This window comes from Propithecus coquereli, unplaced genomic scaffold (genome assembly GCF_000956105.1).
Source record: "Propithecus coquereli isolate 6110/MARCELLA unplaced genomic scaffold, Pcoq_1.0 Scaffold644, whole genome shotgun sequence".
In the NCBI taxonomy this organism is placed as follows: Eukaryota; Metazoa; Chordata; class Mammalia; order Primates; family Indriidae; genus Propithecus; species Propithecus coquereli.
Window position 1 is genome coordinate 507983 of NW_012152441.1, and position 15369 is coordinate 523351.

At 47.7% G+C, this 15369-nt stretch overlaps 1 protein-coding gene across 1 annotated transcript in view; it reads left to right on the forward strand.

Annotated features, from left to right (window-relative positions):
• Nucleotides 1–5834: 5834 nt before the first annotated feature.
• Nucleotides 5835–15369, forward strand: part of SLC37A1 (solute carrier family 37 (glucose-6-phosphate transporter), member 1) — a 72627-nt gene continuing 63092 nt past the window's right edge. The window contains exons 1-2 of the mRNA XM_012659973.1: nucleotides 5835–6623; nucleotides 9964–10197. Coding sequence (XP_012515427.1) covers nucleotides 10142–10197 — 56 coding nt within the window. The 5' untranslated portion in view covers nucleotides 5835–6623; nucleotides 9964–10141. The remainder of the gene's footprint in view (nucleotides 6624–9963; nucleotides 10198–15369) is intronic.

The following is a 15369-nucleotide window of genomic DNA, read 5'->3' on the forward strand; positions in this document are numbered from 1 at the left end:
TAAAAATACATGCCTACAGTTTTAAAATGATGTTACTAAAAGGTATATGACAACAAACCATTGGGCCTGGTGTCATCTCTTCAACTCCTCTCGTTCCCCAACCATTTTCTACTTTCACCCTTTGCTCTGGCAGTTCCATGTACTTCTAAATAATCTGCGTATACTATGATTTTCATGTCCAATTTTAGACTACTTCCACAGACCTCTTGTTTTAGAGATGAGATCTAGTGCTCTTACCTGCCCTGCCACTTCCCCTGACCCAGTGGGACCAATAGATATGTCCCACTCCAGATGACTCTTTTGACTGTTCATGGCCACTGCCTACTCCTTCTGATCAAGAAGGAGAGTGCTTTGGGGTAAACAGAGCTTTCACACATGAATCAACTAGGGAGCAAATTAAGAGTATTGCAACTGGCATGGGGCTGGGGGCATTGCCAGTCTCTTATCTGGGCTCCTGTGGGACTGGGAAGGCCTGCTACTACACACCCAGTCATGTGTGTGTGGATTGGGCTACGGTTCCTCAGTATGTGGACACCATCAGTCTTATGTCCATAGACCTAGCACAATGCCTGAAATACACAGCAAGCTTAATAATGGGAAGCTTTTTCATTCTATTCATTATCAGTAACACTGGCAATTGAATATAGATCTTCCTTGCTCACCAGTTAGTGCACCACACTGCTAGAATTCTTGCTTTTTGATCAGTGGGGATAAAATGGGCTTCTTTTCTCCATGTTAAGTAGTCAGGTTCTGATTTTCCCTTTTCTCATCTCTCTAATAAAGTTTAATGCTTTTGTGCTTTCTAAGCATGAGGCATTTTCTTGAGCTCTGAAACCCAGTGTCCTCAAAGCGCCCTTCAGGGAAACCTGTTCTTTGTCAAGCAGAACCTGCCATTGGCCTTGCCCGGCCTCCTCTGGGGAATGTCTGTTCTTCACCTTGGTGGCACACTCACTGTGCTCTTGGTGAAGAGTGAAGAAAGCCTATGTGACTTGTAGGACTTAATCAAGCAAACCAAGGTAGGCATTATGGGATTCCCAAAAGGAGTAAAGAAAGAAAAAGGGGCAGAAAGCTTATTTAAAGAAATGACGACAGAAAACTTCCCAAATCTAGAGAAGGAAATGAATGTCCAGATCCATGAGCCCCAAAGAACCACAAATAGACTAAATATAAAGAGAACTTGTTTGTGGTCATTTCATTAACTGGAGAAAACAAAAAAAAGAACTTGGCCAGGTGCAGTGGGTCATACCTATAATCCTGGCACTTTGGGGAGCTGAGGTAGGAGGATCAGGAATTTGAGATTAGCCTGAGCAACAGTGAGACCCCATCTCTACAAAAAATAGAAAAAGTTAGGTATGGTGGCACACACCTGTGGTCCCAGCTACTGGGGAGGTTGAGGCAGGAGGATCGCTTGAGCCCAGGAGTTTGAGGTTACAGTGAGCTGTGATGATGCCACTGCACTCTAGCCTGGGTGACAGAACAAGACCCTGTCTCAGAAAAAAAAAAAAAAAAATCTTCGCTAAGACACATTATAATCAAATTCTCAAAAGTCAAAGGCAAAAAAGGAATTTTGATAGCAGCAAGAGAAAAGCAATTTGTCACCCCATAAGACTATCAGTGGATTTCTCAGCATAACCCTTGCAGGCCAGGAGGGAGTGGGATGACATATTCAAAGTGCTAAAAGAAAACTGCCAACCAAGAATACTATACCCCAACAAGGTTGTCCTACAGACATGAAAGACAGATAAAGACTGTCCCAAACAAAAGCTGTGGGTGTTCATCACCACTAGATCTACTTTACAAGGAATTCTAAAAAAATTCTTCAAGTTGAAATGAAAGGATGCTAACTAACAACATGAAAACATATGAAAGTCTAAAACTAACTGTAAAGGTAAAAATATAGTCAAATTCAGAATATGCTAATACTGAAATGGTGGTCTGTAAAGTACTTTTAACTCTAGTATAAAAGTTTGAAGACAAAGGTTTTAAAATAATTATAGCTACAACAATTTGTTAATGGATACACAATTAAATTATAACATTGTAATGTCAATAACATAAAATGGGGGGAGAAGTTAAAGTGTAAAGTTTCTGTATATGGTCAAAGTTTTTATCAGCTTAAAACAGACTGATATAAGATGTTTTATGTAAGCATCATGGTAACCACAAAACAAAAACCTGTGGTATATACACAAAAGATAAAGAGAAATGGATCAAAGCATACTACTACCATAAAAAAGATTATCACATCATAAAGGAAGATAGCAAGAGGGGAAGAAAGCAACAAAGGAACAAAAAAGTATCCAGAAGACAATTTTTGACATGGCAGCAGTAAGTCCTTACCTATCAATAATTACTTTAAATGTAAGTGGATTAAAGTTTTCAATCAAAAGATGTAAGTGGCCAAATGGATTAAAAAAAAAAAAACAAGACCTAACCGTATGCTGCATACAATAGATTCACCTTAGCTTTAAGGATTCACACAGGCTGTAAATGAAGGGATGTAAAAAGATAATTCCATGCAAATGGTAACCAAAAGAGAGCAGAGGTGGCTATACTAATATCAGATAAAATAGACTTTAAGTCAAAAACTGTCACAGAAATAAAAAGGGATACTATATAATCATAAAGGAGTAATCCATCAAGAGGAAGTAACAATTGTAAATGTACATGCACCCAACATCAGAGTACCTAAATATAAAGCAAATACAGCATTAAGTCAAGGAAGAGATAGCAATATGATAATAGCAGAGAATTCAGTACTTCCTTGTCAACTATGGATAGATCATCCAGACAGAAAATCAATAAGGAAACGGTGGACTTAACATTATAGACCAAATGGACCTGGCAGATATTGACAGAACCTTCCCTTCAGCAGCAGCAGAATGCACATTTGAGTGTGCACAGAACACTCTCCAGCATAGATCACGTGTTACGGCACAAAAATTTTTAACAAATTTAGGAATATTGAAATCATATCAAGTATCTTTTCCGACCTCAATAGTATGAAACTAGAAATCAAAAACAGGAGGAAAAATTGGAAAAGTAACAAATATGTGGAAATTAAACAACACACTCTTGAACAACCAATGGGCCAAAGAAGAAATCAAAAGGGAAATCAGAAAGTATCTTGAGACAAATGAAAATGGAAACAACATTGCAAAAGAGAAGTCTGTAAAGAAAATGTGTTGTATATATACAGAATACAACACTATTCAGCCTTAAAAAAGAAGGAAATCCTGTCATTTGCAGCAACATAGATGAACCTGAAGGACATAACGCTAAGTGAAATAAGCCAGGCACAGAAAAGCAGATGCTGTATCAGCCTACTTACTGTGGAATCTGACACAGTCAAGCTCAGAGGCCGAGCACACAATGAATGGTGTTTACCATGGCTGGGGGGTGGGAGACCTGGGGAACTGTTGGTCAAAGGGTATAAAGTTTCTCCTAGGCAGGTCGAATAAGTTTGAGAGCTAATGTACAGCACAGTGACTAACATTAATAATGTGTACTTGAAATTTGCAAGAAGAATACGTCTTAAATGTTCTCACTACCAAAAAAAAAATACCTGTGAGGTGATGGATATGTTAATTAGCTTGATTGTGGTAATCATTTCACAACGTAGACATATATCAAAAATCACATTGTACTCCATACATGTGTTCCATTTTTGTCAGTTATACATAAGTAAAGCTAGGGGAAAAAGAAACTGTCTCGATGGTGGTGTCCAAGCTTTCCCAGCTGTTCTGAGCTTATGTGACAGCTTTTCAAGCATAAAACCCATACGTTCACAGAAGCAACCCTAAGTTTTCATTTCAAGATGTGAAATGTTTTACTTGGACATTTTATGCAAATTTCTAACTTCTTTAATAGATTTTTAAATGCTATAATCATATAAAAGATTAATATAAAAAGGTTAATATTTTATAAAGATCAATATTTAATCTTCATAAAATTAAAAGATTAACATTTTCAGCAAATATGTAGCCCATTCAGATCCCCTCTAGTCTACCCCAGTGTGCCATGCAAATATTATCATTTTTACGGGAGAAAATGTTCTGAAAAACATCAGGATAACTCTGTACCGTGCCATACTGCATTCATTCATTCCGTGCATGCTTCTGAGGCAGGACAGGAGACTAGAATCCCGTCAGCCCAGTTCACTGTGGTAAGTCACGATGAATTGATACAAACGTGCAGTGACGATAACCTGAGAGCCGAGGAACATTGAATTGGCTCTCTAAGTTTGAGCTGTCTAGGAAAAGCTGAGGTCAGGAAGGCCAAGGCAGGAGCATCAGCGAAAACACATGTTCTTGGAAACTAAAGAGCTATCCAGAAGCTTGGTCACTGGGAGAAATTCCATTGTAAAAAGTGCTTTCAGGCCTTGCTTCTCGCTACTGAGAAATTTGGTCTCATTCCTGTAGGTGACAGGATGCCCTGAAGGTTTCTCATCAGGAATGACAAAATCAGATTGTGCTTCAGCAGGGCATTTGAGGCAGCTCAGCGTGGACTGCACGAGGGAGAGTTTGGAATTGAGAAGGCTGTTGCACAGGTTGGGAGAGAAAGGAGCAGCCCCGAGCAGAACCCGTGGCTAGGGAGGGGAGATGACTGGGAGAGAGAGAGACGGAGCCAGGCCGGACTGGTTTGGGGTCAGCAGGAATGGAGAGTCAGAAAGGAGAGGGCTAGGAGAGTGGAGCCCGGCAGCCCTGGCCTTCTCACTGGTGAGACACGGGGCCAAGTAGGCAGGTTTCCTTTCCAGGTGCAGAATGCCTCTCAAAAGCCTAAAGAAGTTGTGGATTTGACGCTACTCAGCTCACCAAACAGGCACAGATATGAGTGTTCCAGAAACAGAGCAGGGCCCCAGGGGGAAACTGTGAGGCCTGCAGGGGAGGGAGGCTCAAGGTGCCTGAGGGGAGGGCCGTGGGGCGCTGTCCAAACAGGCCTGTTTGGACATTTACAGCCAGGACTTGGCTTGGTTTTATCTCTAAGTATTGTTTTAACCAGGGGCAGTTTCTTCCTGGAAAATTTCCTTTCTGCCTCACTTTGCTCTTCCAGGGAGGGGCACTCCTGGAGGAGCTGCCTTTGGATGCTGCGCCCTGTGTCAACTGTGGGGGTTCTGCAGTACCCCTAGGAACATACTCAGGCCCCTCTCAGGAGAGGCCCAAGGTCAATTTTTGAAAAGAGCTGAGAGTGGGATTTGGAGAACAGTTGTTCCTGGGGGGAAGTGGGGCCCTCATGCTGGGCTTCTCCAGCCTCACTATGTGCGCTGCCTGTGTCGCCCAAGCACAGGTGTGACACAAGTTGGTTCCGCACAGCCACATCCGTGAGCCCCATTTCCACTCACAGAATGCTAGCATGGTTCTGACCCTTGGCAGGACACAGTAGGAACCAAGGCCAGGAGTCCAGGAAAGACCCTCTTTAGCGGGAGGACACGGCGGGGACCAGTCCTTCCTCGGGGACGTGTGGCTCTTTGCCGCTGGTAAGATCCGCTTTGAGGACAAAGGGCGGGCGGCCCGGAGGGTGCAGGGGAGCTCTGCGCTGGCGGCTGGGGTGCTCGCCAGGAGATCAGTAAACGCTCCTGCGCCCTGCGGAGCCCGGAAGGCGCGGGCGATGACCTGGGGGCGCTCCTCCCGGCGTCCCCGGGACGTCTGCGACCCTGGGCGCTGGGGTCTGGGCGGACCCGGGTGGGGCAAGCGGGAGGGGAGGAGCGCGCGGCGGGCGGGCGCCCCGCGGGCCGCGGAAAGCGAAAGGGCGGCGGGGCCTCCCGCGCGCCGCTCCAGGAAGTCGCGAGCAGGAAGCGCCCGCGGCGGCCGGGTCTGGCTGCCGTGCGCGGGCCTCGGCGGCGCAGGTGAGGCGCGGGCCCGAGCCGGAGGCGGCCAGGCGGGCGGGACCCCCCACCGCCCGCACCTGCTGGGCCCGCAACACGCGGGAGCCGCACCTGCTGCCGCGGGCCCCGCCCCGCGGGGAGCCGGGCTCCGCACCCTGCGCACCCCCGAGCCCGGTCCCTCTCCGCCTTCTCTCTCTCTTTCTCCGGTTTGGTTTGGGTTTTTGGAGGGCCGGGGCTGGTCTCAAGCTGTTTTCGCTGCGGGAAGTCTTTGAAATTGGGGATCTAGAAGAGTGGCCCTAGGCGACAATGCCGGGCATTCCCAGACCCGGGCGACGCTGGGATTCCGGGCAAGTGGAGGCAGAGGAGCCGGTACTGGACCGGCAGCCGCCCCCGAAGCCCCTGGCAGGGACGAGCGTAGCTGTCCTGCCGGTCCCCTCCCCACCCCGGCCCGCGCTGCGGTGACAGCCGGGGGTCTAGAGAGCCGGCAGGAAGAGCCCGCACGTTGTCTGCGCGAGGGACGTGGGCGTGCCCACCGAGTTCACCTCCGCCGGGACGGCCGCCGGGGAGGAGCCGCCGCAGAGCGTCCTCCGGTAGGCTCGGAGCGCCGGCACCTGGGCCTGGGAGCTGTTTGCCTGCCGAGCAGCTGGTTCCCGGAGCCCGTGGGCCTCCCGGCCAGCACGGGTGACAGCGACCTTCTGGGTTTAGAATTAAGGGCTTAAAACGCCAGAACGTCCCCCCGCCGCTGGCCAGCGACCCTCCAGCCCCAGCAGCCCGCGCTCTGATCCGGGTGACCCAGGAGGCACAGTCTAAGGTTTGCATTGGAACGGAGGGTACGGGAAGCCCTCACCGCCCCCCCCAGGTTTGAATTTCTAAGGCAGGAGTTCCAAACCCTGTCTTCTCCTGGTCTCCGCAGCTCACTCTCTGGAAGGTGCCTGCCTGCCTGCTTGCCTTTGAACTTGAATTGTACGAAATCGTGTGAGTGGGTAAATACAGGAGACTTTCGCCATTGTCTCTTCACTAATCCGCTTTTAGAGCAACCTGGGAAACCCTGGTCCCTAGCCCCGTTTCGCCTTGTAGATTTGGGACTGCATTACAGGTTTTGTTCTGAGCAGACCAGGTTAGATGTTCTGTTTGCTGTGGGGAGGGGGGAGGTGGTGTGAATGGAATTCAGATTCCTTGTTGTACTTAAGCCAAAGAAAAGAGATAGTGACCATTTCCATTGGTGTTTAATATGGAGTAGAGCCTTTAAAAGCACAAAGCCATAGAAAGTGCTTACTCTGGGAAGGAAATTGTATTCTATGTCTTGATTACAAAAAAGAACAATGCATGGAAACTTTTGGCGGGGGGACATGCATTTCCCACTCATCTTTGCCTTTAAAATGAGACCCAGTTTAAAAATTTTGCCACTAAGTAGATTTAAAATATCTGCGGTGCTGCTTTGATTATGAGCAATGGCACTTCGGCCCTGGAAAGACCCCTTCAACATTACTCTTGCTGTTTACTCACTTTTTAGCCTCATTGAACCTCTGCAGAGTGGAGGAGCTCATCTAGGGGGCACATCATTCCGTGGGCGGGTCTGAGGGTGGGGCTTTCAGATGTGTGTACCCCTCAGCTCATTCCACATGGCAGCTGCCTAGGTTGGGCTTTTTAAAAAGACAGGTGCAAAATCATGTGTTTTACAGATTTTAGTAGAGATGCTCCACTGAGATGCTTCCTAAGTTGCTCTTTGACAGTACAGTGAGATTGGACATTCTGACACTTTTCCCCAGTGGGGTGGTGAGTTCCAGGGGAGCCTATAAAGAGTGACTTTTTAAAAATGTGCTTGGGCTGTGTGTCAAAACCAGGATTTAAACCAAGTGACTTGCTGAGTTCTGATGCACTCACTCTGCAGGGGATGGGAGGAGGAAGAGTGGCTGGAGGGAGGTGACTGAGGGAAACAGGACAGACTGGAATTTGCCCCCAGGATGGAGCTGACCTGGGCAGGCCACCTGGCTGTGGGTGCTGCAGAGGTGAGGCAGGAGGGGCCTCCTTAAGCTATGTCCCAAATGTAAAATCGCTATCTTTACAAGTCTTAATTGCACACACTGTGAGGATTTGTAGCACTTTACTTTCACCCATTTTATAGGGGAAAGAACTTGTCCTTGTTTTAAAAGGAAATCAAGGAGGTTTTATTTTGCCTGTTGATTTTTCAGTGCCTTCTGGGTCTTTCGTTGTTATAGGTGTTACCAAAGTTGCATTGAGGTTTTTATTTATTTAGTAGATGACAACAGAGTATCTCCAGACAGGCTGGACACAGAGAAGCAGCATCTAAAGGGAAGAAATTTGATTCTGCCCACCCACTTTCAGACATCGTAAAAATTTAAACCAAATCCTTTAGTCTAAAGTCATCATCACAAAATTGTTACTCAAGTGTATCTGGGCCCAAACCAGAGTCCACTGATTTTGAGCAAAGTTTAGCAAATGTTTTTTTAAATCTAGAGTTTTCAGCAAACGCAGTTTTGAAGCATCTTCGGTCATTTGTTGCACATGAGTTTCTTGAGCACTTGTTCTGTGCTAGGTTCTGAACCAGGAAATGGGAGTAGGACAGTCACCTGCTGTCCTGGGCCTTCCTCTCATGAATTTACAAGAAGCATAATGTCAGCTTATATTAACTGAGCATTTACTGCATTCCAGGCTCTGTGTAAGTGCTTTCAGTGGATTATCTCTCCTCCTTTTTCTAACACTGTAGGTGCCATCATCCCCACTGTCTAGCCCAGAGGTGAGAGAGCTGAGAGGCCGTGAGTTGCCTCGGCCCACCCAGCCCAAGCTCAGCCTTGGGGGCAGGAGACATTCTGAATTGCACCTGTAAAGGCCCAGTGGGGGCTTGGGAGAAAGGTGTAGTTCTCCTGGCTGGAACAGAGAGAGGAGATGGGGGTGGCTTCTGGGATGAAGGATTTTGAATGTTTTTCTAGAAGGTAGTATAGAGGAAAATCATCGAAGTATGTGCGTTTTTTCAACACTCACTCTGGAAGGAGGGCAAAGGGAATGTGAAGAACTGATTCTGTTTTGGAAACACGGTGACCTAGGAATGTGTCATGAACTTGGCTTTGGGGACAGGAGACCAGCCCTGCCTGGTGTGCTGGGCCCCTTCTTGGTTCTCAGGCCTCTACCCATTCTTTCCCGTATCTCCCTGCCTTCAGCCTGGCTGCATACGAGGTACTTTCCCACAACCTCTGAGGTGAGCACAGGCGATGACGAATGAGGCACACAGAGGCGAAGTCCATTCCGTCAGCATCAGGTGCATTTCGATTCACAAGGCAAAGCCACAGTTACACGATTGCCTTGATATGCCTTCCTGTCCAGGCGTGCGTTCCTCTGTCACTGGGCTCAAAGGTGGCCTGGCCCATACTGGGCAGAGCTGAGCAAGTCTGGTGCCCTGGCCTGTCCCGATGATTGGGCACATGCTATAAGCACCGGGCACACACGTGGTTTTGTGTGAGTGTTAGTTCTGTGCAGTGTCGTGGTCAAGAGTGAATGAGTTGCTCTCTAGATGCCTACCAGATGAGCTCTATGGTTCCTTTTTAAAAATTTTTTTTAAGTTGACAAATTATAATTCTACATATTCATGGGGCAGGTAGTGATATTTTCACACATGTAATGTGCAGTGATCAGATCAGGGTAATTAGCACCTCCAGCCTCCCAAATATTTATCATTTCTTTGTGTCGGGAACATTCAGTATGCTCCTTCTAGCTATTTGAAACTATATAATATATTATTGTTAACTGTAGTCATCCTCCAGAGGTATAGGACACTGGAATTTATTCTGCCTGTCTAGCTGTAGTTTTGTATCCTTTAATGAATCTCTCCCAGTCTCTCCCTATCCCCTCCTCTTCACAGCCTCTAGCATCCCCTGTCCTACATTTTACTTCTGTGCATCATCAGAACATTGTTTGAAATTCATTTCAGTGACCTTTGAACAAACGGCGCTGAGGGCAGACACTCTGGTGGCACTCCTGGTGGGAGCTCCTTCTGGTGTCAGAAGTCCATTTTTGATCTGAACTGGTACCACTACTGAACATCCTGTAGTTACTTCTGCCGGTGACTCTGAAGGTGTCGTTGTCAGAACACTGACTTTGGATGCCTCTCCTTCTCCTTGTAGAGAGCAGAGCCACTGCTGGAAGGAAGAGGGAACGAGACCCCGTGGGACACTTCTCTACTCACTTTCCAGCCCGCGTAAGCCGCAGGTGCAGTTGAGAGAGAACCTGGAGCCAGGATTAATAACCTATTTATGAAGCACCTTATTTTGTGACGAAGCTCTATGATCAGTAGCAACGTAAATGGCTCAACTCCCCGCCGGCATTCGCTTCATCGTCTCCTTCTCCAGGGATCAGTGGTAAGTGCCGGCAGGTCATTCCTTCGGCCTGGTGCTGTGTGTGGGTGAGAGCTACTGTGCAGGTAGTTTTCTTGCCCCAATTTCATTATAAAACACATAAAAATTGGATCGGTGGCATCCCCCATAACTGTCGAATTGCTCATTGGTGGTGAAAGTGGTGACCTGGACCATTGCTGAGTTATCTTTCGTCTTGGTATTGACAGATACCATTTGGACACCTGTGTGGTCTTCAGTAGTTTCTGTTACAGTCATGGTCCCTACAGAAAAATGGCCACCGACAACCCGCAGGATTATCAAATGGCTGTGGGTGAAATAAGTATATAACTCTGAGCCCAGACGTGGCCTCGCTGGGTCAGAACTTTCAGAGAGAAAATGAAGTCGCAGCAAAGTTAGATGCAGACCAGAACAGCACGTTCTGTTCAGAGAGTGCCCTCCTTGCGTGCTCTGAGAATCCTTCTCCCAGGTGGCTTCGTTAATTCCACGCTCCTCCAAGGAAGCAGATGGTGAGGGCACAGTCTAGAGCTGGGCTCTCTGGCCTCTAACCCACCCTGCTGGTCTTTGTTGGGAAAGGAAAAATTTCTTTCTACTGTTAGGTTTAGTATTTGAGGGCCTATGAATTAAACTGACAAAAGATAAATTAGCAAAAGAAGGACAGATTTAATCAAGTCTATATGAAAGGTAATAGAAAAACGTGACTCAAAGTGGCATTTAGAATTTGGGGCTTGTCTACCATCTTCCTCCTACAGGGGAAGGAGAGTGGGGGAAGGGCACCTAAGGGGAAACAAAGGGCTTTTTGGAAAGGTGAGTGGCTCTTAAGAGAACAGATGGGAGACTGGCGGTTCTGTGATAATGCGTTTCTGTGTGGGGCAGGCTTCTCCTCTTCCTGGCAAGAGTCTCCTGGGTTGCTCCAGGAAGAGGATTGATGACAGCTGAGTTCTTTGGGGAGGCTCTGCTTTTAGGCACCTAAGAGATTTCATGAACACAATGCCTTCTGCTCAAAATGATTTCGATGCCACGTGCATGTCCTGGGCCCGTTCCTCTCCTTCACACCCACCTATTCGTGGCTTTCACCCGCTTTGCAGCTCCTCAGGCCCTGCTGGGTGGTGGAGTTTCCCCGAGGTCTGGGTCTCAGGTTTGACCTGAGGACATCGGGGCTATCTAACCATTCGGCTTCCCTTCTCGACTCTTGTGTCCACTGGGAATCAGCCCCGAGTGCTTAAACACTTAGGTTGTGTTTAGTGAGTGTTTAGCTTCTCTGTTTTATAACTTTATTGTGATATAATGTTAAATTCAGATTAAACTCAGAGAATTTACTGTTAATAACATTCGTAAGGATATTACGAAAAACTCTCTAGAACTACTGTATATCAGCGCTTGTTAACACTTTTCCTCAGTTGCTTCTCTCCCTGCACCCAACCCTGTGTGTAGATGTTTGTGTACACACACACACACACACACACACACACACACACACACACACACAGGCTTTCAGGCCCATTTGAGAGTAAGTTGCAGACATCATACCCTTTTATTTTTAAATACTTCTGTGTGTGTTTCCTGTGAATAAGACATTATCTTATATAACCACAGCATAACAATCAAAATCAAGAAATTTGACACTGATACAATACTGTTATCTAATCCACAGTTCTTATTAAAAACTATATCGAATGTCTAGTAATACCTCTTATAGCATTTTCCCCGTCAGCATCCAGTCCGGGTTCATGCGCTGCATTTAGCCGCATTTAGCTGCCCTGTGGGTTTAGTCTCTTTTGATCTAAAACTACTCTTTGCCCTTTTTTTTGTCTTTCATGCCTTGACAGTTGGGAAGGGTTCAAGCCATTTATTTTATAGAATGGCCTCATTTTGGATATGTCTGTTACTGCCTTACGATTAGATTCAGATTACATTAATGCATTTCTGACAGAAATCCCACAGGAAAGAGACAGCTTCTCACTGATGGAGAAGGAGCTACAAATGTGGGGAGGGGAGAGAACTGGAATGAATCGTGCGGTTTCCTCTCAAGAGGAACTAGTGGCAGTAGATAGATATAGAAATATTTGGGGGGGACATATAAAATGCACCCGCTGAGAGGTCTTGGGGCAGCACCATCCACAGTGAGCAAACTAGCCCCATCCTGGTTTCTGTGTGCCACTCCACACTGAAAGGAACCGAGGGGTCCTTGGAGACTTGGCCAATGCCAGGACTGTGGTGGGGAACGTCAGGGTGGGCCTGGAATGTCTTGTGCCAGAAAATAAGGAAGTGCTTAAAAGTAAAGGGCCTCTCGCTGTCCAAATCCAGTACAGTTTGGGATTTAAAATGATACTAACAGTGGATTATAGCTCATTGAACACCATAAGAATCTAGTGAGTCCACACTGATATAACTAAATAACTAGAGAAAAGGAGGGCTCCCCCGTGCAGTCAGGCCAGCTACTCGGCAGAGCGGACGCCACGGTTAGCAAGCCACCGCCGGGAGCCACGGGGGCTGCGCAGTGCAGACCCGCAGACTCCGTGGACACATACCATGGGGTGAGGATCTCTACGTTATCTCAGAGTAGGTCCCCACAAAATCCTTATTCATTACTTAGAGGGAAAGGTTGTAGTTTCACTGACAGTGTGGCAGACAGCACCTTAACCAATGACCAGCGTTAATGTCACCAACATCGTGCCTCCTGACAGGATGCTCTGAAAAGTTTATGGCATCACTTCTCCGGTTTCATGGTTTCCAAATTGAGGATGTCTTTGGACTAATTTCTACACCAAATCATATTGCGCAATGATTGCCAAAAGCAATTGTTTATTCCTTATTTGCATATGACTGAAATGTAACGCTCAAACAAGGAGACAGACATTCTCCATGGAGCCTCTTCCCTGGAGGAGGTTGCCGCCCATCCGAGAACATGATATTCAAGAACGTTTCTAAGGAGGCTTTGCAGGTGCACGCCTGTCCTGTGTTGCCATTGCTGAGGCTTGCCTTTTTGCTAGAAACTTGGGGTTAACCCAAACACTATTCTTCTTGTGTTGGTGGATGCAAAGAATGCTACAATTAGTCATAATTGCAAAAAGTAAATGAAACACTGATTAGTGTTTGTAAATGTAACACAAAACAAAAATAAAAGGATTGTATTAGTTTCCTAGAGCTGCTGTAACAAAGTCCCACACACCGCTGTCTCAAACAACGGAAATGTGTTCTCTCTCAGCACTGGAGTTCAGAAGTTCGAAATCGAGGTGTCGAGGTGTTGGCAGGGCCACCCTCCCTCTGAAGGCTCTAGGGAAGGCTCCTTCCTCGCCCCTTCCAGTTTCCGCCGTTGGCCGCGGTGCTTGGCTCGCAGCTGCATCCGACCTGTCTCTGCCTCCAGGGTCACAGGGCCTCCCTCCCTGTCTGTCTCTGTCTTCACATGGCCTCTGTGTAAGGACACCAGTCTTTGGAATTAGAGCCCACCCCAATATAATACGACCTCACCTTAGCTAGTTGTGTCCGCGAGACCCTATTCCTAAATGAGGTCATGGTCCGAGGTTTTGAGTGGACGTGAGTTTTTAAGGGACCCTATTCAAGCCAGCACAGGATGGATAAAAGGAAACAGGAATCATCCAGAACTTTGCTTCATAAATACTAGAGAAAAAGACAGAATTACAAAGTGGGGAAAGGCCTTCAGGAGGATTGTTTGGGACCTCAACCCCATAACGCTGGACAACCCTGCAGAAGCAGAATGTCCACTTGCTCTGCAGGCCAGGCGAGGTGAGGCGGCTGCCGCGGTGTAACGGTGGCTGGTGGGAGCTGGGGTCAGACTTCCTGAAGGGAAAGCCCAGCCTCCGGCTGTGGGCTTCTCCTTCCCCCAAGACCTATGCAAAGAAGGGGAAAATGAGGGAGGAAGGATGGATTTGGAAACAGAGGAAGTAGAGCTGGCCTGATACTGGCTAAATAAAGATAGGGGTTTCCTCTTCGGTCTCCAGGAAAATGACAGTGAGCGGTGCGAACTGCCCCTTCACCCTGATTCTCCAGGACAGTGTCTCTCAGAGAACCTGCTGATCTGCAGGCAGTTACTCTTCCCACCCAAAGGGGCTAATTCGTTAAGGTGTTTCATTTCCATGCAGAACTGAAGATTTCCAGAGGTGTGTGCCCCTCCCCTGTGTGGTCCTCGGCATTCATGGGGTCTCCCTGGGAGTGCTCTAGCCCAGGCGCTAGCGGGAGGCTCAGGGGGACCACCTCAGCCTGCAGGGCACTGCCTGCTGAGCACCGCTGGGAGCCACTGCACGAGCGGAGGACGGGGCCCTGGGGTGGTCCCCAGGGCCTGATGGCCCACGCAGCCCTGGTGGTCTAGGGCACAGCGCATGTTTGGGCCCTAGCACACTTCAGACCCCGTCCCAGCAGGGGGACAGCGCATTACTTCTGGGCTGTCTGCGTAGAGGGGAAAGCATGAACCTGAGGCCCGGGGAGTGGAGCCGCGTTTCTCAAGGTCCTTCGTAGCTGGTGATTGGGAAATTCACGTTCTCCCAGCCGATAACACGCCTATAAAACTGTGGTGCCTATGCAGAATCCTCAAGGGTGCGCGAAAGGTGCTCCACATTCTTCTCTGAGACGGGTTTGGGAGGTGCTGGGGCTTGCTCCCGCTGAAGACTTTGTTCACATTCCCCGTGGAGGCTGGGAAAGGAGCCCTGCACCCACGTGGGGCAGACCAGGATCATCAGAGGCTGCACGTGCTCTGTTCGTTTTTCGGCAGGCAGGAATATAAGGGCCCAGCGAGTCCAGCTGTGGGCTGGAAATTTGAGTATGGGGGCTGATAAGCTCCAGCGTCCTGGAATCTTCCTGCACGTGCAACCTAAGGTGCGTAGGAGCAGAGCGTGGTGTGACAGAGCGTCAGCCGAAGAAGGCAGAGACTCATTCCTTGATGTTCAGAAACACAAGGACAGAGGCGTGGGCTTTTGTAGCAAATACACTATACGTGCATAGCCTTTGTTCTTGGGCTTTGGGATAAGTTACACACTCGTTTTTTAGAGTTTCACTTTTTTCCTATCTGACCATTGGCGTGGCCTCGGAGAGGAAGAATCCAGGCAAACTATCGGTATTTATAAGAAGAGATGTTGGAGCATTCGTTTATTCACTTGGCAAGTATTCAGCAAGTTGCTGTGGTTTTTCTCCTTTCCCTAAGGCACAAGCATTCCAGAGGTT